Below are 23,753 nucleotides of genomic sequence, written 5' to 3'. Positions count from 1 at the left end.
TTGCCACTGCCAGGGCATTAACGCTTTATCTAGTTTGTTATAGAAAAACAAGTTACCCTCATCCAGAGCCACGATCATAACATTATAGCAGGCACCTTCTGAGCAACAGCAAGTTAACATTTCTAAATCTGTATTCTTTTTTATCTGAACAGATACCAGCAGAAACATTTTCTTTTATCAGGGAGCAGCATAAAGTGGTCTATGTTCAGTAGCAACTCTTTGAAGGCTAATATGTTTTCCAAGAAAGTGCACAAAGCAATAGTTTCATACATAAATCAACATAAAATGTTTGTTGCTGCCTGTTGTGCCTCCTGTTGGCACCTGTTTGCAGTTTGCGCCAGCAGGAATGCACGGTGGGCTGGCTGTCTGGCTGTCTTTGTGAGAAAGATGCGCAGGGGTGCAGTTGCAGTAAGACGCAATATAGTTTGTACCTCCTGTACTTACTTCATCGTAAGTATCTGTCCTAACAGGCGAACATTACCATAGGTGCATCAGCTACATGAACGTGTTCAGCACCTTGATCAGCTGGGGACCGATCAGCCGATGCCGGTACCTTACTTTCGTTTTCGATCCACACCCTTCAAATACAAGTGTAAGGAAAAAAGTTTATGTCCTCTGTGGCCAGGATGGAATTGTCATTGTTTCTGGTTTCAGTTTTTGGACATCTCCCTGGCATAGAACTTTCTGTAATTGATGCTTTTTTTAAAAATATAGATCACTACCTCTATCAACCAGTTAGAGGTTCTATCCCTACCTTCCATACAATATTAAAGACACAAGAAAACCAAAACACTCAATAATATCAAACCCCTTTAGCTGGGTAATGTCCATTTCTGAAGGCATGCCACTTTAGAGCTTTTTTCCCCAGACAGTTAATGTCAGTCACAGTAATGGGCACAGACAATGCATCATCTATGTAAGGAATGCTGGCTGTGCTTAGGAGGATCTTAAAATGCTTTGATTGCCTCCTGATTATACATTGTATCTAGCTAAGAGTAGCCTCTGGTGATACCAGTCCGAGTGTTGTCCTGGCAACCCTTCTTGAGCCTTTGAATAGTTAGCATTAGCCTTTTGGAGATCACTTTAATGTCATTTTCAATGGCCTCCCTAAATTCTTTAGATGTCTAGGATTTACATTTGCCACTGACACCTAATACCTTCTTGCTCCAACAAAAACTACTACTTAAATCAGGTATCTCTTTTGCTGATATTCCAAGCAAAGTTTCCTTTATCTCGATAGTGTCCTCTTACTGCTGGTGTTGATCACAGATTGAACATACCTTATTTTTATTCACCTCATTAGGTTCTTCTCAGCCACACCCCTATGCTTTTCTCCTTCATTCTCCACATGTGCCTTAAGGTTTAATGGTAAAAATACAACATCAGTAGGTAGTAGCCATTAGAGAACTGCATCCACTGTCTCTAACAAGGTTTATTTTAGTATTTTATGGTCACTGAACAATAAGTCTACAAAATTCATTTTGTTCATAAAAAATGAACAGTTAACACCTGTGGTCTATTGCTTAATTATATAAAAACACTTTAATATAGGTTATGCAGGGTCTTAGTGTAAAAAGTTTTTTAAAGGGGTAAAGAAAAAAAATTGGAATCAGCTATTTAAGAAACTTAAAAAGCTATGATAGATATCAGCTTTAAAAAAATGGATTGGAGCATCTCTAGCTTCGTCCTGAAATCAGTGATCACTTCTTTAGTTTTATTTTTGGTGTTGTCAAGTTATTCTCTGTGCACCAGTCTGTCAGTCTTCATACCTCTGCACTGTAGGTAGACTCATCTCCATCAGTGATCAGCCCCACTATTATTTTATCATCTGAAAATGTAATAATGCCATTTATACTGTAGGCTGGTATGTAGTCATATACTGTATATACAGAGAGTAAAGGAAAGGGCTCAACATGCAGCCTTGCGGTGCTCCTGTGCTGAGAGACAAAGTGGGGGAGCAGTGAAGGCCCATCCTGACTGACTGTGGCTGGTTTGTTAAAAAGTCCTGTCTACAGGCAGATGTTATGCTGGAGGCCTAGGTCGGACATCTCAGAAAACATTCTGCTGGTTATGATGGTATTAAAAGCAGAACTGTATTCCACAAACAGCAGCAGTGCATATGTTCCCTGCTGTTTCAGGTAGAGTAATACAGTGTGGAGGACAGAGGAAATTGCGTCATCTGTTGACGTATTACATCTATATGCATATTGGTGAGGACCTAGACTGGTTTGGAGAGCAGTCTTGATGTATTTGACGACCAGTCTTTCCAGACACTTCATGATTACTGGTGTTAATGCTACTGGCCCATCATCACTGAGGCAGGTTACTGCTGTTTGCTTTGGAACTGGTACTATAATAGATTTCTTCAGGCAGGTAGGGACAATGCACTGTGATGGGGATCAGTTGAAGATATTTGTAAATACCTCCATTAACTCCACAGCACAGTCTGTGAGAACACATCCTGGGACACCATCTGGGCCAGCCACATTCTGTACATTGATATTCTGGATTGTGTGTATGACATCAGCAGATTGTATAGTGGGTGCTGTTGGTATCTGACACTGGAATGGTGATGGTGACAGTCTCTACTCTCTCCCTCTCATGGCGTCCAAGGAAGCAGTTGAGCTGCTCTTCTGGGTTGGAATTGTTGGTTTTGTTTAATAATGTGAGATATACTGTATCTTGCCATGCATGGCCGAGGTCTGAATTGTCAAAATAATTCTCAATTTTCAAATGCTTTTTGAATATCTAATTTGCCTCTTCAGATTCAGCCTGGCAGCACTATACCACTGATTGTCACCAGAATGGAAAATCTTATTGTGAGCCTTTAGCAGGAGTCATACATCTCTTGTCATCAACAACTTGTTATTGGAGAAAGCTTGGATTTGTTTTGTTATAGTGACATTGTCTATGCATCTCTTTATGTAAAACAGTACAGCAAAGGTGTGTATATCAATATTGTCATCTTCAAATACGGTCCAGTTAGTGCTACTGAAGCAGTCCTGGAGCTGCTCAGAAGCTCTCACTGACCACACCAGTATGTCTGTAACAGCTCGTTTGACTGTGCTGATAAGAGGTCTAAATGATGTAGCCAAAACCAGGGAGATGTGGTCAGACTGGCCCAGATATGGGAGAGGTAATTCTTTAAACCCCTGCTGGAGGTTGCAGTACACATGGTCAAGTGTGTTTTTTCCTCTTTTGAAACATTGGACATGTTGATAGAATTTGGGGAGCACAGCCTTTAAATTGACCTGGTTCAAATCTCCTGCTATTGCAAACACTCCACCTGGTCAGGCATTCTGTAGTTTACTGTAGCCGAAAGCCTAAGGCAATTGTAATATATAATATAATATAATATAATATAATATAATATAATATAATATAATATAATATAATATAATATAATATAATATAATATAATATAATATAATATAGGATTACAGTACATTATTTTATTATTTTTAAGAATGAATTTTACCACAGAACAGCCATTTAACTTTGGCACATGAGTGCTTCATCTTAGCACTTGAATTAACCGTGACTGTCACTTAAATGACAAAAGAATTTACTATCATTATTATGTTTGTGTATTATGACTGTAATCACAGTCACTCTCTTTTTATAACAAACGCAGAGATAACATCAGCAAACTAGAAAGGTTAACAAGTAGATTGTAATATTCAAGGCAATGGCTGAACTAATAAATCTTACTTATTCAATGAAATTCAGAAAGCTCAAATTTCGTTCAGTAGCAGACTGCCTTCATAAAAACAAGAAATGCAACTGCATTAAACTGCATGAAAGATGTTCTTCAGATAAACCTGATTGGAAGGGTTATATGGTACAAAGCATGTTGTGCTGTGCCAAAATTAGATAAAGTGTCTGAATTTGAAGAAAAAAAGTAAGACGCTGCACGTGAAAAGTTGCTTTTTTCACATTGGTCAGTTCATATCATTGATGTAGATGGCAGTAATATGATAATACTTATTAATTAGTATTATAAAGATTTGACAGAAATTTATATACTTCCTAACTATTATTGAACTATTAATTACATTTTTTAAATAAATTTTAAGTTAGAAGGTAACAGTTCTAAAACAACACACTGCAGTATATACTTATATACAGACTGTTGGCAATCTTACATTTGATGACAAAGCTAATACAAAAGTTACTTGAATACCTTTCCTAGCCAAAAAAAAATACACACACAAACATTACTTATTTTTATTTTAAATACACTTTAAGAAAGTATATTTTTATCTTAACAATGTATATTTTAATTAAACTAAATGGTAGTTGTACATGTGTTTGAAATATTGGAGTGGAGATGAAAGTGCAATTTTCAAAAACAATGCTGCCATCAAAGTCTGCAGTTTCCTTACATTCATCCACTACTGTATATTAAAAAAACCTCTATTTTATTTAAAACAAGATTTTAGTGCCTCAAAAACATTGAACGCAATCCAAAACAGGAAGCCATTACAACACAAGGCATTTGCAAAAGAACTTGCAATAGAATTGCTAATCAGTCTTCTTCCAAATATCCAGTATGAACAGCAAATATTGTCTGAGGGGCTGTGATATTGATGAAGAATTAAAAATAGTAACTGCTTCTTTTTTGTCTGTTCTTTATTTTTTTCTTTCTATGTAGTTTTCAGGGGAAGTTCCAGAAAACAAAGTAAACATTGTGGTCGCCAATCTGACCGTAGTTGACAGGGATCAGCCACAAACTGCCAACTGGTATGCTGTTTATCGGATAGTGGGCGGAGATCCCAGTGGACATTTTACCATCCGGACTGACCCAGCAACAAATAATGGCATGGTCACAGTTGTAAAGGTAGGTGGTTAAAATATTGTGACTTCTTCATTAAGGCATCCGTTAGTTTTATTTCTGTGGTTCTAGTATCATCATTTAAAGGATTTGATTGTTGAAGTATATATTTTCATCATCTATATAACAATCTGAGAGTCGGCTGTGATCCAGTCAACATATAGGCCCTTTACTTTGACAACAGGATTACTGCACTTCTTTCCTAAATGATTTTCCTGTTTTATACCCAATGCTCTTGCATTTTGACAAACCTGATACATAGCTAACATCATAATACCTCAGCATATGTTAGTCTCCTAAATAGTTATAGTTTACTGGTGTAAAAACTCAAGAGCAGAAAGTAATCACCCCATAGTGCATGTATACACATTTACACAGTGTATATCTGTTATAAGGTTTTCATTCCAAAACAATATTGTATCACTGTCTGTAAATGCTAATTCCACTAATTAATATTTCTGAAAGTTTATGCAAACTTAACATTCACATCAATACTGAAAACCAACCTATTCTCTACTATTGTATTAAGTATGTTTTTAAAAGGTAGGTGTCTCAATTGTCTGATTCCAATTATTTTTATGGAACTATATTTTACCTTTGAAGGCTACTTTTTCATAAGATATAACATATCTATTTTAATGCATGTACGTCTTCATTGGTTTGTGGCCTTCTTATTGTTATACTGTAGCTCTTACAATGAAGGTGCACTTTGTATAAGAAAATAAGTTTGATTTCAGAAGGATTTCAAAATGCTACAAAGTAAATAGTAGTCCACAGCAACCTTAAACACAGCATGTGACAGATTCTGATGAATATTATACTGCTGAAGGTGATTCACACAAAATGTGAATACATGCTAGAAATCAAGGTCAAAGGACAAGCAGATGTCATTACCAAAGTCACAAATATTATAGAAAACCTAGCAGAAAGCTAAAAATCATAGTTGAAGGAACACACCAAAATAGATAACACCCACTCCTATCACAGTGAACTTCTCTTTGTTTGTTATGCAGAATCTTGGACAATACTATAGCAGTTAGCATGCATGTTAAATACATTTCCAATTAACATTTAATCATAGCAAAATCAAAAAATAGACTTTCATGTCATAGAGTGTCAACGAATGAGTCAGTCAGGTATTTTGCTTGAAGTCCCAATAGATTTGCTTATCTCACAGGACTTTCCAAGATTCATTTAAATTAAATCTAAAATAAACTGCATAAATATCAGTTGGTCAGGTAATGGATTTTCTTTTAATCCAAGATAAGAACCGTTCATTGGAGATCTTTTCATTTGAAGAGGACACCATTCCCATTGCAACAATGTGCAGTTACCTGTATCACAGTGAAATGAAATTTCAATCTGGCCTGATAATCTGTTATCTGGGAGCGGGTTAAGATGATTTTGGATAAAAAAACAAAACATTTAGGAAACAGCAATTTGAGAAACTGAGCTAAAAAAAAAATAATTATAATATACACGACCACTAACTAGGTGCATCTGTCAGTCTATTTGAAATTTAATTAAGTCTTGTTTCTCAAATATTCAAGGATTTTTTAATATATTTACTGTATCTCCCTAATGTCAAGATCAGACTCTTGTTTCTGATTTTTTATAAATTCTTCTTGACCTCAAAAAATGCTTTAAACTGTTTTAGGGTTTTAGAAAATAATTAGCACTCTTCTGTGTGATGGTCCAGGTTGGCTCCAGCAGCCACAATGACTTCAGCCCAGAACTGTGTATAGTCATAAACGAGATGAGCCAGTGCAGTAAGGACACTTAATAGCAAAAGAGAAAGGTTCAAAGTGCAATTGTGCTTTTATTCAACCAACCATAAAAAAGTAATTAATCCATGATAAAAAACAAGTGCTTCTCAGTGGAGGCAAAGCCAGCTATAAACAAAGTTTTAAAATGTAAAACTTGTTAGACATCAGGTTCCCACGAATTGTGTCAACCCAGTGTGTCTTTTGCCCTTCATGTCCTCCAGCTTACCATTCTCTGGCTCCTGTCCTGACTGCCTCCTTCAGCATCTGCAGGTAGTCAGTCGCTATCCTGTCTTCCAGTGTTCCAACAAAGGGGTGTAGGTGTGAGCAGTAGCAAGGTGGAGCGAACCTTTGGTGTTAGTGAGTAAGTGGCTGGTCATAAGCTTTCGATCAAGACCAAGATCAAGGTTCTAGCCCCAATAGTTTGTGTGAATCGTGTGACAGAAGAACAGGCCTTAATATTTTAAATATACTATAGATAACAGAAACACGAAAATATATACAACTACTGACAGAAACTGTATACAGATAAGATGTGTGCGCACAGTCTCATCCAGTATACACAATCTAGGAAATCTTTATTATAAAAGATGAGATGTAGAGAAAAGCCAAGCAAAGTGACACCTTTTATTGGCTAACTAACTTTTTAGTTAGCCAATAAAAGGTGTCATTTTGCTTGGCTTTTCTCTACATTCATAATGGCTAACACGGTACAACACCCTAGTACAAAAGATGAGATGGGAATCCAAACATGAAATAATCCGTTTACCAGCATTAAAGGCATAATTATCTCTCTTGATGAGCTGCTTCTTGATTTAAGGATTAACAAATAGTTCTACCAACAAAGTCATGAAGTCATTTGAGTTCTTCTGAGGAACACCCTTTCATTGAAGAGCACTGAAGGTGGGGTATGGACCAAACGATCACTGCTGACCTTTGAAGTGGGAAGTTTTGCAAATGTCACAGCTGTAGCTCAAAGCTTGCTAATGGGTCCTCTCATTGTTGAAAGTTTGTGGTTTTTCAAAAGTCCCATTGAGTCCTCTACTTGTGGTTTATAGTGTATATGAAAACAGGCAGACACAGACTACAGCACTGATATACACCCCTGCATTCTTACATACCCTGCATAATAGGCATCTGTTTAACAGGCAGTGTGTTTCTACAACATAGACATAGCATTAAACAAGACATATCAAACAAGAACACGTTAGAACATTCTGACCTGTTTATGTTTTCATCTTAGTTTTCCATGTCTACAGCTCGGGCATTCCTGCAGTGGTACACATCTTTCCATACTCTGCAAGCTGAACATATATTCACTTGCTTCATCACTCTCAAAACAAACTCTGAACTTCTCTCCCTTTTAAGATCACATATTCTGGTGTTCTCAAACTCCGGTCCCAGAGTGCTGCAGTGGCTGCAGGTTTTCCTTCTAACCCTTTTCCTAATTAGTGACCTGTTTTTGCTGCTGATTCTTTTGAATTCATTTTAATTGACTTGCTCTTGAAGAATCAGATCTCTTAATTGTTTCTTTTTCCTTAATTAGCTGCCAAACAATAATGAGACACAAAATGAGCCAAAACAGGACCAGCAAACTGTGACCAACATAAAATATCTGAAAATAAAAAGGGTGGAGGTCTCAGGAATGTTTGCTTGGGTCCACAAAACATTTTAACAGTGCTTTTAGAAAAGAGAACATCAACAATTTCAGAAATGTATGCCATTGCACAATGAGAGCAGCAACAAGCCATAGGATTAAAGAACGCGTTTAATTAACAATAAGAATTGGCGCATAATTAACCAACTGGTTGGAGTGAAATTGGTTGGAGTTTGAGGTCCTGACTTATTTGGTCTTTTGTTGGCTCACTCTTTTCATATTTCATTTTTATTTAAGGAAAGAAATGAAGCAATTCAGTAGAACAATGAAGTAATTCAGGGGAACAAATCTTAAAAAGCAGTCAATTAAAATGAAAGGAAAATGAGTTAATAAGCAGCAAAAACAGGTCACTCATTAAGGAAAGGGTTAGAATCAAAACCTGCAGCTACTGTGACCCTCCAAGACTGGAGTTTGAGACCACTGACATATTCCAACCAAATCATTTACTTGTGCTCTTTCTGTATGTTTGCTTTTTATATTTTTAAACATCCTTCAGTATTTACTCACTATGTACATAAAATCTCCAGTATTCTATTTATCACACTGACATTCAAGTTTCGAATCAGACAATACCCTCTTGTGACCTTCCAGCAAGTTTGCATCACCTAATCTTCTTGGCTGGTTTCTTACAACTTCAGTAGCCACTGCCTGTTTCAGCATTGTCTCTAATGTCAATTCTCTTTTGACTCGTAGTTTTCTTTAAATGTACCTGACTTTTACATCACAAACAAGTCTGTCCTTTGCAATTTCCTTTGGATGATTTTCATAATCTTAATTATCAATTAACCTTAGTAACACAACGAAAATGGCTCTGAAACCATTTAATCTTGCTTCTATCTGTGGTGTTTAGTTTGACAGGCTCGGCAGTTTCACTTGACTTCAGATTAAAATGTTCATTAATCAAAGTAACCGATCTTCCAAATGTTTGATCTCATGGACATTTAGGTTTCTTATTAAGCTGCTGTCTGTGTTTGACTCATGTCTGAACTTAGTAGAATAACCTTCTGTCTGCCTGCGCTAATAATTCTTTTTGGTATGGGTAATATTACTTTACTCTTCCATTGAGGAATATATGAAGTAAGAATTCTTACCAGACTTGGCCACTTCTCTTCAGCTTCCTTTTCTGCCTTTAACACAATGGAAGTACACCCTGCCCATGATGTCCATTAAGATCTTTAGAGACAAGAAAATATGCCATATACCCTTCTCTCTTCATATCACTCCTTTCTTTCAAAAACAATGATGAGGAACAGCATAACTTCAAAACCACTGCAGACATTTCTGTCCCAACAATCAGTGTGTTTGCATGCACACATGTAACTGGGATAAGGTGAGTAGCCCAGTTAAAGCACAAACCTAGTTTCTTAAAAATCAATGTCTACACACACAAGTAATCTTCTGGAGTTCTCCTTTGTCAAAACGCTCCAACGTCATTAAACTGGGCAGAAAAACAATTCATTATCATTGGCTGCTACAAATCCAAAAACAAGTATGAAGCATGATCATTTTTTATGTTTCACAAAAAATAAGGAGTCTTCCTTGTGCTGTGATGTAATTAGCATCCATGCCCTTTTTACATCTCCAACATTTACCTCTAATGATTTGTGGTATGGATACTGGTCATTGCATCATCCGATCACACTATGTCATGTGGTGTGCGGCTGGGTGCGGTGTCCAGTCGGGACACCTGGAAGGACCGGGAGAGGGGCTACGCCTCCTCCAGACCACAAGAGGGCAGCCACCCTAGTTTTGTATGGGGGCCACAGGAACGGAGTATGGAAGCTCAACCCTATAGGGCGCCAGGGGGCACCCGGATGCCTGTGAAGCCCTGGACGTCAGTACTTCTGCCACACCAGGAGCACGTCCGGGTGGATTTAAAAGGGGCCACCTCCCTCCATTCGGGAGCTGGAGTCAGGTGGAAGAGGATGAAGCTCGGAGGAGAGGAGTGGAGGCGGTGCAGGAAGGTTGGACATTGGAGAGGCTCGGACTGTGGGTGTGTGGTGCAGGGGCACCGGGTTGTGTACGGAAACTGTAAATATTGTAAATATGAATAAATGTGTTGTGGTGTTTAAACCATCGGTGTCTGCCTGTCTGTGTCATGGCTGGTCTCCACAGTCAACATATCTTTAGCAAATAACTGGATTAAAATGACGCTGCCACTTGATTAACATGTTTCTGTTACTGGATTACATGCAGCACACTCTTTTCTGTTTGGCTGTCAGATCGAGCCCTGCAAATGGCCCAGTATGTGAGCTTTTTTTCTTAAAGCCAGAGCTGCTGTGATAATCAAAATTCAGGTATTTTAAGTCAATAAGTATTCTGTTAGGAAACCTGTTAATTTAAAAACTAATCAAACTACATAACGCACGTTACTTTTAACACGCTACTGCTCCTAAAATTGTGCTGTTGAAATTAGCAATGTACATTCAGTTCATCAGCATAATTTCATCGATTTATGAAATATTGAGACAATTATTTCAAATAGGATAAAGAATAATACAATTGCCCTGGCATCTGCCTCAGGAAATTTATCTTATGGACATTTCTTCCTGTGGCTGCTAAAAGTATGTGCGAAACTAAGCAAGCGAACAGAGTGCAATGGACATGCACAGACTACAAAATCCTTAATGGTCCATTCACACTTAAAAATTTCCAGCGTTTGTTTAGCTTTTTTTTAATGACAAGCTTTCTTCAAGCATTTTTCTGTCTCTTTTGTTTTTTTAGAGAGTTTTTCATATGTTTTCCAAGCATTTTTCTCAGAGTTTTCAAAGAAGCGTTTTTCAGGGAAAATATGATTTTTTATTGTGTGAGATGTGGTGAGGTGATTGTTGTGTCTCCAGAAGTCAGCACTATGAGCACACAAATTGGGGCCCCCCCTGTTCTGCAGCGAACTGGGAGTCTGGAGGACAATTCTGGACTCTCTACAAAACAGGCAGCATCTTGAAAATGTTTGGGATAGCACACGGATGTCAATAAGCACATACAGTAAGTAGTGATATGCAGAGAAAAAACTATTGCATTATTTTGCAAAAAAAAAAAAGATTGCCCACAGCTTCCAGTGTAAAATCATGTAAGTGTGTCATCTGGCCATCTAGTAACAGTTACTGAGGAAGGAGCTATCATGCACAGTGGTAATCAGCTCAAAGGAAATACATGGGCAGAACATGCAACCCCATACAGTTGGCAATATAAGGAAAAAATGACAGCTCTGCACTGTCACTCTGCCTATATGTTAAAACATCTGTCCTAAACTTAAACGTGATTAAAACTAAGTGTATACCTATAACTTTTGTTGAATTCTTGTCACTTGATTAAAAGGTACATGTGTACTTGATGTCATTAGGCGTCTCTAGTGACTGAAGCACACCAACACTGATATTGTTTCTTTTTGTTTCAATGAGCTGCTTCATTACTTAAGCATACTGTAGAAGGCAGTGATGTAAAAATGCTTCCAAAGCACTCTCTGCTTTCCTTTATCGGCATTTCATGAGTGTTACCATTGATTTTAATGGAACAAGCTTTTGCCAGAAAACACACAAAAAAAATTGTTGTATGCAAGAGTTTTCTAAACCGCTTGCTGCTATAATGCTTATATGTGAATAGTGTCAATGAAAACAATGGCAAATAACTTTTCAAGTGGTTTAGGAGGGTTTTGGGGTGGTCATGCTTAGGTGTGAATGAACTGTAAATGTAATCCGGTTAAAAGGCACTTATTGCCTTTTAGTGTGGAGATGTTGTGCCTAAATTAAGGATCTGCATCAGCACATTTTTCTTTATCAGAAAATTTTTAAAAACACTAGAGCTACTGTAACATGTAGTGTGAATTATCTTGTCATGTTCTGGAAGGCAACCTCTGCTTAACATCTTGGAAAATTTCAAATTTCCATACTTGTTGGGCACTACATGGCTACATACTGACATTTTATGTTCTGTTTTGTATTGTATCACCAAAAAAGGGAAGAAAAATTAAAAGCAGCTGATAATTGCAATGACATAATGAGATCTGTGAATCACCTCAGTGGACCCTCAGTTGCTTAAATGAAGCAGTATTAGCAATAAAACTAGTAAGATACAGGGTAGACTTCACCAAATAAATTATTTGTTCTTCCTGGGAAGTCTTCCAATCCCAAGATAAATGATAATTAAAGAGAGCAGAATCACTCTGTTCTTTAAAAACATTTTTTTCGTTGTGCTTTATTGCCTGTCATCTTTGAGCTACATTATTCTATGAAAATAAATGTTGTTGTTGCTGTAGTTTATAACACTGGCATTATTTTAATTAACTTAAATATGCCACTTCCAAATGAGGGTGAATTTAAAGTCCAACATGGCCAATTCTCCTTCAGAAGCGCCCTTCTGTGTCCATTCATCCATCCATCCATCCATCCATTATCCAACCCACTATATCCTAACACAGGGTCACAGGGGGTCTGCTGGAACCAATCCCAGCAAGCACAGGGTGCAAGGCAGGAACAAATCCCAGGCATGGTGCCAGCCCACCACAGGGCACACACACACACACACACCCACACACCAAGCACACACAAGGGACAATTTAGGATTGCCAATGCACCTAACCTGCATGTCTTTGGACCGTGGGAGGAAATCGGAGCACCCGTAGGAAACCCAAGCAGACACAGGGAGAACATGCAAACTCCATGCAGGTCTCCTTACTGTGAGGCAGTAGCGCCACCACTGCGCCACCATGCTGCACCTTCCATGTCTTATTTTGTAAATATTTTAGCAGACCAAGTTGCAGTTTGGCCCCAAGCATTTCTGTAGTCTACCACCTTGTTGGCCAAGGTATTGTCAAATGATGTCTTCAGATAGAGATCTTTAAAGTCCACCTTCAGTTATGGGATACTTTTAGATATTTATTTTAAAGTGTGATGATTATATTTAAGTCACATTTAAAGAGTAGGGAAAAAACAGATTGTTTAAGCTCTCTGTTTCTAGCTTTGTTCAAGCTGCAATAGGCCAATCAGTCACATTAAACTTTTTAGATGTGCCATTGTTGTTCTTTTTTTATTTCTCTTGTTTTTAAACACACTACAATGGTATGGACCATTTTACAAAAAGCACCTAGAAGTCTCTGTTTAGGGAATTGTGTACCTTATTCTTGTTCTGCACCTGAAACCCCTACTGTAAGTAGGCAGCAGGCAGTGGCTGGTGAGTATTTGTTGTAGCATGAGAGTATTATGTCATTCATAGTCTGTATTGAGTGCAGTCAAGTGGAAACACTGCAGGGACAATGTCAATGAGAAAATACCTGAAGGCGGTACTGAATTCATAAGAGGAGGAACAGTACGACCACTGCAGCAAATTAAATATTGATTTCTCAATTACAAACATGTTCGCTTTTACGTACCCATAATATTTTATCTGCAGTAATAAATTCTGCAGCTATTCTCCAACTAAATTCTATTTTTTTAACTTTGTAAATGGAGCTGTTGATCTTATTTTCAGAAATGCTAAAATGGAGTAATTTAGCTATTTGGGATCAGAGAGTTATGGATCAGAATTTAGGCCTTTTGTTTTTACAAAATGGCTTTAATTCTTTTTTCATTATTTTCCTTCCCGGCAGCAATAATCATACATCAGGAATTCTGCCTGGAAGGGAAGCATGTCCACAGCCAAGCATATCCAGTATAATGCATCCACAGTTCTATCAAAATAGAGTAATTTATTAATTTATTTATTTTTGTGAAGTATATTTTAATTTTATTGAATTTTTAAAAATCAAATAACTCTCCATATACATAACTCGAGTTTTACAAAAAGAAAAAAAAATTAAAAGGTTTGAAACAAATGAACCCAACACCTGAATAAAATAGAGTAATTTAGATCCATTCTAACTTCAGCTCTGAGAAGTGAAATTAGGTCCATGGAGGAAGCCAACATGTATGATCCAGTTGCCACGTGTGGTGTTATTTCTTACTAGGTCCTTCTCCTCTGTGCTGGAATAATCTGTCTCATTTCTATAAACAACATGTACATCTGGAAGACCGATATCAACATAAAATGAGTAGGTTAGTCAAGGATTATTTAACTATTATTAACTAGGGAATGGGAGGGGGCAGGGAGTTTAGAACAGGCCAGGTTCAGAAGTGTACATGAAGGAGCAAATATTAGTGTAAAAATAAAAATTCATAACAATGTAAATTTTAACCCAAAGTTTAAGTGCAAAAGTAAAGTGAGTAACACTTTTAAAATAGCTTGCCTTATTGTTAGAAGTATTAAAAATAAAACAAGTGAGTTGTAGTTGTATGTCAGCGGAGCATAATTATGATATTATAGCAATATCAGAAACCTGGCTAAATAAAAAAGATGGAGATGACAAAGAGGGTTACACATTTTCTAGGAGGGATAGACAGAACAGAGGAGGTGGGGTTGCTTTTTATATCAAAAAGAATTTAAACACAAGTCCTCTTCAATGGGACGATGAGCCCCATCTTAGTGAGGACATCTGGATTAGTCTGGAAAGCATTAGGGAAAAAGGTCTTATTTTAGTAGTGCGTTATACACCACCTAATACAGACAGTAATTTCAATGTACATCTTTTTAGTAATATTAAAAAGGCATGTTTACAGGGGGAAATTATAACCTTGGAGACTTTAATTATCCATATATTAATTGAGCTAACCTTGAAAATAGCAGAGCACAAGAGCAGGAGTTTTTAGAAGTAAATAATAACATTTTTTTTAACACAGTATGTTAAAGCACCAACCTGGGGGAAAGACTGTCTAGATTTAGTATTTTGTAATAATCAGGACAGAATTAAGGGTATAGAGGTGATTGAACCACTAGGGTCAAGTAACCAGAGTATATAATACAGTTCTCAGTGTTAAGTGAGTGTAAACTGTTAAGTTTAACTTTGTAGGGCATACTTTGAGCAGATGCGACCAAGTCTGAAAGGGATAAACTGGGTTAAGCTTTTAATTATGTAGACAGCTGAGGAGCAATGGAACAGGTTTTAAAATATATTACATATAATACAGAACAGGTACATACCTAAATTTGGATTTAGGAGGAAATTTAAAAAAAACTGCAGTGGGTTAATAAAAAATTGAAAAAAAAGCTGCAAAGGATAAAACAGCCATATAAGGTGTATAAGATTAATAACCTCAATGTGAAGCATAGGACGCATGAGAACATGAGGGCAACCATTAAGAAGGATATTAGGGAAGCTAAAAGGCAGTTAGAGAGGAAACATATAAGGCAAAAGATGACCCGAAAGAGATTATTTCAGTATTTTAGTAGTAAAGAAGCAGTCAAGGAGGCAGTGAAGTACATCAGGAATAGTAAAGGGGAATTAAAAGATATAGACAGTCAAAATAGCAGATGCTCTGAACTTGCATTTTTCTGTGATCTTCACATGGACTTCTAAGGAGGTTCTGAGTGATTTGGAGATTGTAGAGGGAGTAGTGCTGCTTAGACTAAATAGTCTGAAATCAAGCAAATCACCAAGACCAGATAGCATTTATCCACAAGCTCTTAAGGAGGTTAGCAAGTACATATATAAACTCTTGACACATATTTTTAGGAAGTCGCTGTGCACTAGGGAAATTCCCAAGGATTGGAAAATGACAAATAATACCCTGTTATATAAAAAGGGTGATTGGGCAATTCCAAACAACTCTAAGCCAATAAGCTTATTGTGCATCAAAAGTAAATTATTCAAAGGGAATTATTAAGGAAAGTCTGAGCAACACATGAAAAAAACAGGTGTTTTACTGAACAGTCAGTATGGGTTCAGAAGAATGGCAATCATGTTTTACCAACATGCTAGAATTCTATGAGGAAGCAACAAAAGGATATGATCAAAGTGGAGTATTTGAGATTATTTATCTTGATTTTCAGAAAGTTTTTGATAAGGTGCCACATGAGAGGTTGGGCATCAAACTTAAAGAAGTGGGAGTTCAACATGTTGTGTGTAGATGGGTGCAAAGTTGCCTTAGACACAGAAAGCAGAGGGTTATACTGTGAGGAACCCTATCAGAATTGACTGATGTTAAGAGAGGTGTTCAAGAGGGGTCTGTGCTAGGGCCAATGGTATTGTGTATAAATGATTTGGAATTTAAGTAACAAACTGGTTACGTTTGCAGATGATACCAAGCCAGGAGGATTGGTAGACAATCTAAAATCTATTGAACCATTATAGATGGACTTGGAAAACATACAGGCTTGGTTAGATTTGTGGCTTATGATATTTAATGTAAGTAAATGCAGAAAGTAAAAATGTGAGTTCTGAATACATAATGGGATTTCCGATTTTCGAAAGTACACCTTATGAGAAGGATTTATGAGTTGTACTGGACACTATCAACTGCCAGAAAGTGTTCATAAGCCATTACGAAGACTAACAGAATGTTAGGTTATATACAGTAGCACAATGTATAGAGTACAAGTCCACAGAGTTCTGCTCAAGCTTTGTAACACACTGGTGAGGCCTCATCTGGAGTACTGTGTACAGTTATGGTCTCCAGGCTACAAAAAGAACATAGCAGTGCCAGTAAATGTCCAGACAAGAGTGACTATGCTCATTCCAGGGCAACAGGGGTTGAATTATGAGGAAAGATTAAAATGCTGCACATCCTCTCTCTGAGACACTTACACTAAGGACTTTCAGCCAGCAACCTATTTAGTGTGTCAAGAAACCCTGTATGGGCTCTTTTATACCAACAGCAATACACCTTTGTAATGCCCCTACTGGGACAGTGACTGCCAAGTCAAAAGTTTTCTTTCATTTTAATTTTCTTGCTTTTTTGTCATTCTAGTGTGTGTTCATATCATAGTGTGGTTGTCTATCTATCTATCTATCTATCTATCTATCTATCTATCTATCTATCTATCTATCTATCTATCTATCTATCTATCTATCTATCTATCTATCTATCTATCTATCTATCTATCTATCTATCTATCTATCTATCTATCTATCTATCTATCTTCTGTAAAAGGTCAAATGTCCCCTGGAGACAAATAAAGTTCACCTTATATATTGTAACAATAGCGCCCTCTGGCGCCCAACCCGGCACAGACTCACATGGAGGCACGTATAAAAATCAAATAAATGTGTATTTTTCTTCAGCTGGAGGGCACGTCTTCCCCGTAATCCCTCCAGCCACAACACAGTCCTAAATAAAGCACCAAAAACAAACCAAAACACGCCCTTCTGGCACCACCACTCCTCCCTTGAAGCTTTGTGCTCTCCTTCCGACTCTGGCCCCTGAGTAGTGGTCGCTGGCTTCTTTTATAGTCCACCCGGAAGTGCTCCAGGTGCTTGATCACCGAGTTCTGGCTGCACTTCCGGGTGTGATGAATATGCTGCCCACACGTGCTCAGGAGTTCCAAATACAGCACCCCCTGGTGGTGCCTGCAGGACCCAACAGGGCTGCACCTAACTCCAATTCCCATGGACCCCTGCAGGAAACTGAGGCACCGCTCCAACCCAAGGGGCGGCCATCTAACGTCTAGTGGGAGGTATTGCACTGTCCAGGGCTGCTCCCCCTGAATATAGTGTGCAGGGGCTTCCCGGCTGGGCATGGACCCCGGCCACCTGCCACAATATTATGATTATTAGTGCCAATAACAGGATCTCATAAGCAGCTGTCTACTTTGGATTTTCAGACACTATAGTCTCCAGAGCTTACAAAGGATGGCGTGGTTAATACAAAAAAAAAATCCAGCAGCAGCAGTTACTTTGCTGAAAACTCCTTGTGAATGAGTAAGACCAGAGAAGAATGGTCAATTTCATTCCAGTTAACAGAAAGGCCACATATACAAAAGTAATGCACATAAGGGCATTTCTGAACACACAAGTCATTGGACCTTGAAGTGAATGAGCTACAACAGCAAAAGGCTCTACCATGTCCTATTCATGTTATGTAAGAACAGAACAGGAGGATGAGGCTACAGTGGACCCATGAAAAAAAAAACTGGACAATTACAGTTTGGAAAAATGGTGCCTGCAGTAATCTTGAATAGTGCAGCAGCATGTAGATGGTAGGAACAGCATATAGAGTGAACATCAGTAATCCATGTATCTGTTCTACCTTGTGTCAATGGTACAGGCTGGTAGTGGTAGTGTAATGATGTGGTGAAAGTTTGGACACCACAAAGTATCAAGAATTGCTGCTGACCATGTACTGCATAACTCTTTTCAAATGGATACTTGGCGCACATATGACAGCCATTTCAGTTTACTCCATTGGTTTGCACAGTACCCAGAGCTTGATGCATAAATGGCCAAAAATCTGAAAGTAATAACAAAATAATTAACAATAATTTCCAGACACAATAATAAATAATAACTAGTAGCCAGAAATGTTCTTGAGTATAAAAACACCTCTCAACCCATGTGTACTTTTCATAGAAAAGTTTGTTTCACTCATAATACATTTTTAAAATATTCTCCGCATAACGCATTAAATAAAAAATCTAGTTAGATGTCTTTACAAAAGCTCACTCTGTAAATTTTCAATTGCTCCTTACTTCTAGAGCCTTTGAATTTTACCTGTTGGCTTGATGGATTGTTTTGGCATATCTGAAAAAAATAGGGATGTCCAGTTGTGCTGGTAATATAAGTGACTATTCCTGTTTTGTATTATTTTGAATAACTTCAGCCTTTTTCGGCACTTGTTAAAAATCATTTGCCTTATGTATGCTTGGACTTCCTCAAAGCCTCACAAATGTCCCTGACCTGCATGTGGTGTAAGGGCACCATTCGACAAGTTTCCTGACCTTACTTTTTGGTGTACTTGTTCTCTCCAGTTGTTGGCTTTGCTTCCCTCTCAGTTTCCATGTTGTTTTGTATAGGAAATTATATTAAACTGCACCTGGGAGTTTTCATTTAATTCTTAGTACAAATGTGACTTTGTCTGCATTAACATTCACCCAGGCCTCCAAATAAAGTCATCTAATAAGCAGATCTTTCTTTTTATTGTTCGTTAGTTTCACAGAACAATCAAGATTATAGAACTAAATTATATCCCCTAGAGTTGCAAGCAGTAAATCAAAATGTTTCATGGTAATAATAGTAATGTAGAGAAGAAATATCCAGCAGCATAATGCAATTAAGAGCCTGTGCAGTCTGGAAAAACACTTGCTCTAATTTATTTTGAACCACAGCCCAGTTGCTGTCAGTTTGCTGTTTTTTTGTGCACCTTGAGTAGCTGTTTTGAATTTCTTTATAATGTCATTGTCCTTTAATCCCCTTGGCCGTGTTTGTCTCCAGTTAATGATAACAGAATGATAAATAGTCGCTGACCAAATGTAATTTAATTCACCACGAATACACTGCTGGGCCTGACTGTGATATTTTAAAGTGCAGCGCTTATTTCTGAAATCCTAGTAGAATGTCAGATAAGACAATAGACCTTTTGCATTATATATTTTCAATTAGTAACAGTTTCACCTCTGGCTTTGATTGTCACCTCCAAATGTAGGAAGGAAAAGGTGGCTACCTCATTGGAGTATGCAATTCTCCAGTTTGCCTTTCTGCCCCAAAGACAAGCAAATTGAGTTAATTTGACTGTGCAGTCATCTACCATCTGAGCCGGCTTATTCCAAATGAGTGTCATGGGGGTCTGGAGCTTATCTCTGCAATATCAGGAACAAGGCAGAAGCCATCCCTGCATAAGGAACAAGACTATCGCAGGGCTCTTTCACATCCACAACTTCACTACGCTCACTCACAACAAAGTAATTCACAAGTTGTTAATTAAACTAAAATATATAGTATTAGCAATATGGAAGAAGACCAGAGTATACAGAGACACTGGGTGAACAAGGAAGCTCCACACAGGCAGTCACCCTGAGATTCAAGCCGAGTCTTCTGGATATCTGAGGCAGCAGCATTAACTAGTAATGTACTGTTTATTTGCCTGTCTAAGTCTATAAACTACACTCTGAGATTCAGCATTTAAATAGTCCATATTACACCAAGAGGAAATAAATTGGGATTTGTACTTTGGCAGAAATGATATCTTTAATGGATGTAGTTTGAGAGCAATGCTGGTCATAAATACATTAAACATGGGTGATGAATGGGGCCTGTCTCCATTTCCATTGCCCGTCCATTTGGCCTCAATGCCTACAGTAACAACAATGGTTGTCAGCTGGATTAAAGCGCCAATGAGTTTGTGCATGTCACAATTGGAGATGTCCCGAGCATGACACTGAAAACAATTTATGATAAAGCTGTTTGATTATAAACGATTGCATTACCTATCAGGATAAACACTGTTTAATTTGATCGTCGTAATCAGGAATGGATGCATAATTTTCCACCATATTCTTTTTGGTTTGCATTTTTATGTCACACATTTTAAAAAATGACTGTCCTATATGCACAGTGTACTGTATGTTCAGCCATTAATCCTTCTTTTTCCAGTACATGATCTCAGACCATTAGTAGTTGGAAAGGCGGTCCATCACAGGAAATAAACACAGTCACACTCATATCTTTTGAGCTTTTCTTTTGCATATATGAAGTAAGAGTAGTGCTATGATTATCACTTTTGTGTTGTGAATCCAGTATACTGGTTTGAAATACATTTCTTGGCTCCATGTATGTGCACACCCATAGGAAAACTTTACTGCACAAAGGTTGATCTATGATGGCTCATGAGACTTTAAAGAGACTTCTCATTTATGTTTCATTTGAGAGTCAACTTTGTCACAGATGTTTCTCCTAATATTCTTTAGGAGAAATAACTTTGGATGAGAAGGAGACATGAGACACAACTGAGGTAAAAGGAGTCAAAATTGAGAATTGGATTGATTGTGAGACTTCTTCCCAGTCTTGTTTTAGCCACTTTCAAGACGCCATATTTTTACTTATTATTGGACTGATGCCTTTATCTGAGGTGACTTACAACATTTGAGATATGATCATTTACATTTCTTTTGTTTTTCCAATTAGAGCACAGGCAAATGAAGCGACTTTCTCATGGCCACACAGTGGTGTCAGTAGTGGTATTTAAACCTGCAACCATAGGGATTGAAGACCAAAGTCTTAACCACTACACCACACCGCCTGCCTTTTCTTGCACAATGGCTATAAACGAATTGGAGCACAGAAATATGAATTAGGTCAACTAATATTATTATTCAGAAGCAAGAAGTTTTGTAATCTTAGTAAAGTGTTTTATTACCACAAACAACTGTCCATACATTTCACCATGTATTGCTGAGAACACAATGTAAATACTTTCAAACTACAAAAATAAATAAATAAATAAAATATCAAGACGCTATACTTGGAAAATCTGAGCCCATTGTATGTCTTTGCTGAGATCTCTACTGAAACTCAAGAGGAGACGCTTGTGAGAACACCGGGGTATTTTGTCTCAGGAGAAAAATCTGAGAAGTCTGAGACAAAAGAAAATGTCTCCCATTTTATTTCGATCACATTGTTATCTAGGAGAAACAAAAAAGATATTAAGGAGTTCTCTTTTTTCATTTTTCATTCCTATGGGCAGGCTGGTCATTTGCCACTTGGCCGCATGTATTTTCCCCTAGGTACTCTGGTTTTCCCTACATTATCAAAGATTTGTATGTTAGAATAATTAGCAATTCCTAATTTCATGCATGTACGAGTGAGCTCTTTAATGGATGTATTTGCTTTTTAAAGTACACTAAATATTTGTCTAAGGGCTCTGAGGCTAAGGATCTGTGCTGGTACTCAGAAGGTTGCTGGTTCAAATCCCCGTCACTGCCAAAAGAGATCCTACTCTGCTGGGTTCTTGAGCAAGACCCTTAACCTGAAATTGCTCCGGGGGTGCTGTACAATGGCTGACCCTGCGCTCTGACCCCAAGGGGTATGTGAAAACTAACAAATTCCTAATACAATAAATTGTATAAGGCGAAATAAAAAAAAATAAAAAAAGTGAAAGTTTTTATAAAACTAGATTGGCAGTTCTGACACTATTTCAGACACCATTCTATCATCTTTGTAACAACAGAGGACACTGTATGAACCACTTAGTACTTGTAAAATGAGACTGGGGGACACTTTTTTTATCCCCTACTCACTAGCCACTCATGCTAATATGTACATAAATATTTCTTGCATAAACTGTCTGATGTTGCTTTTAAAGCATTGTGTTGTATTCACTGTGTGTATTGATTGTCTGTTGTTGCTGTTGCATCTCTCTCACTAGTCTATTGGAGACGGCATGTCAGAATTTAATTGTACTCTGAACACGTGGCAATGAATATGAACTTAAACAGCCCTCTCATTTAGTGCGTTTACATGCACAGACATGGGTAGGTTAAGGTGAATAACACATTTAAGGCAGAATCCTGCTTTCTTAATAATCCACTTTTACATGCGCAAGTTATCTTCTGGAGTTCTCCTTTGCAAACACTCCAATGTCATTAAACTGTGTAGAAAGAGTTAAACTTTATCATTGACCACTGTGCATTTGAAAATATGCACATTGCCTATGTTAATTTTTGTGTTTTATAAACATGTTTAGTCAAATAGACATTCTATAGGTTCCTTTTTCCAGATTGCATGCAGCGGAATCCTTTCTGCTTGGCTGTGCAGCTCAGTCCTGCAAATGACCCATAAGTGTTCTTCTTGCCTTACATCCAGTGCTGCTGGTATAATGATATTAACATAAGTATTTGTACTTCAATAAGATAAGTATTGTGTTAAGTTACTTATTAATTTAAAAAGTAATCAGAGTGCCTAATGCACATTACATTTAACGTGTTAGTACTTTCTGAAATATTGACACAGATTATTTAAGCCAGGAGAAGGACTAATGTGATTGCTTGAGCATTTGCCTCTGGAAATTTATTTTGTGGATGCTTCCACCCATGACTGCTAAATGCATGTGTGAAGCAAATACACAAAGCAGTCTGACAGAGTGCAATGGACATGTGCAGACTTCAAATTCCTTAACAGTCATAAGGACTAGTTATGTATTTACCTAGACTCATAATCAGATAATTTGCAGGGAAATCTACCTCTGTTAATCAGGTTTCTCAGAGGCCAATATCCTGATTTCTCTGATCGGAATAAGGGTTTACGTGGCATTTTAGAAATCAGGTTTCCATGAACAATCAGATAATTGAAGTGCATGTAAACAAGTTAATTGATACATTTTGTTTTAACTCCATGGGCAGGTACATCGAAGTGAATAAAACAAATCTGGGAATGCCTCTGGAATGCCAATAAAATAATTAATCTGACTAATAATAACCAACTAGAAGTTAGTGATTCAATTCGGTTCAGTTTATTTCTGTGTAACACTCTTCACTGAGTACAGATGGACAGTATTGTGACAGGTTTAATACATTTTACAAAATACATAATGTACACAAAATAAAGGATAACTTATAATGGATGAAGGTTTTATCTCTTTCATATGTGCTTTAGCATTCAGAATGAGCATTTCTTACAAATAAACTGAAGTCAGAATGACAATTCATAGTTATCTCATCTTAGATTCTTTCCCAGCTTTTGCTCCTTCTGAAAGACTCAGAG

General features: G+C 37.5%; 1 protein-coding gene across 2 annotated transcripts in view; it reads left to right on the top strand.

Annotated features, from left to right (window-relative positions):
- Positions 1–23,753, top strand: part of LOC114658415 (cadherin-4-like) — a 2,147,065-nt gene that overhangs the window by 1,019,475 nt on the left and 1,103,837 nt on the right. For both annotated transcript variants that reach the window (XR_007936098.1, XM_051932859.1), the window contains exon 10: positions 4,655–4,840. Coding sequence is in view for 1 of the 2 variants with exons in the window: in XM_051932859.1 (XP_051788819.1) it covers positions 4,655–4,840 (186 nt within the window). In the remaining variant the exon portion in view is untranslated. The remainder of the gene's footprint in view (positions 1–4,654; positions 4,841–23,753) is intronic.

This window comes from Erpetoichthys calabaricus, chromosome 10 (genome assembly GCF_900747795.2).
Source record: "Erpetoichthys calabaricus chromosome 10, fErpCal1.3, whole genome shotgun sequence".
Lineage (NCBI taxonomy): Eukaryota > Metazoa > Chordata > Cladistia > Polypteriformes > Polypteridae > Erpetoichthys > Erpetoichthys calabaricus.
The sequence above is the reverse complement of the archived record's forward strand: the minus strand, read 5'-3'. Positions and strand labels throughout refer to the sequence as shown.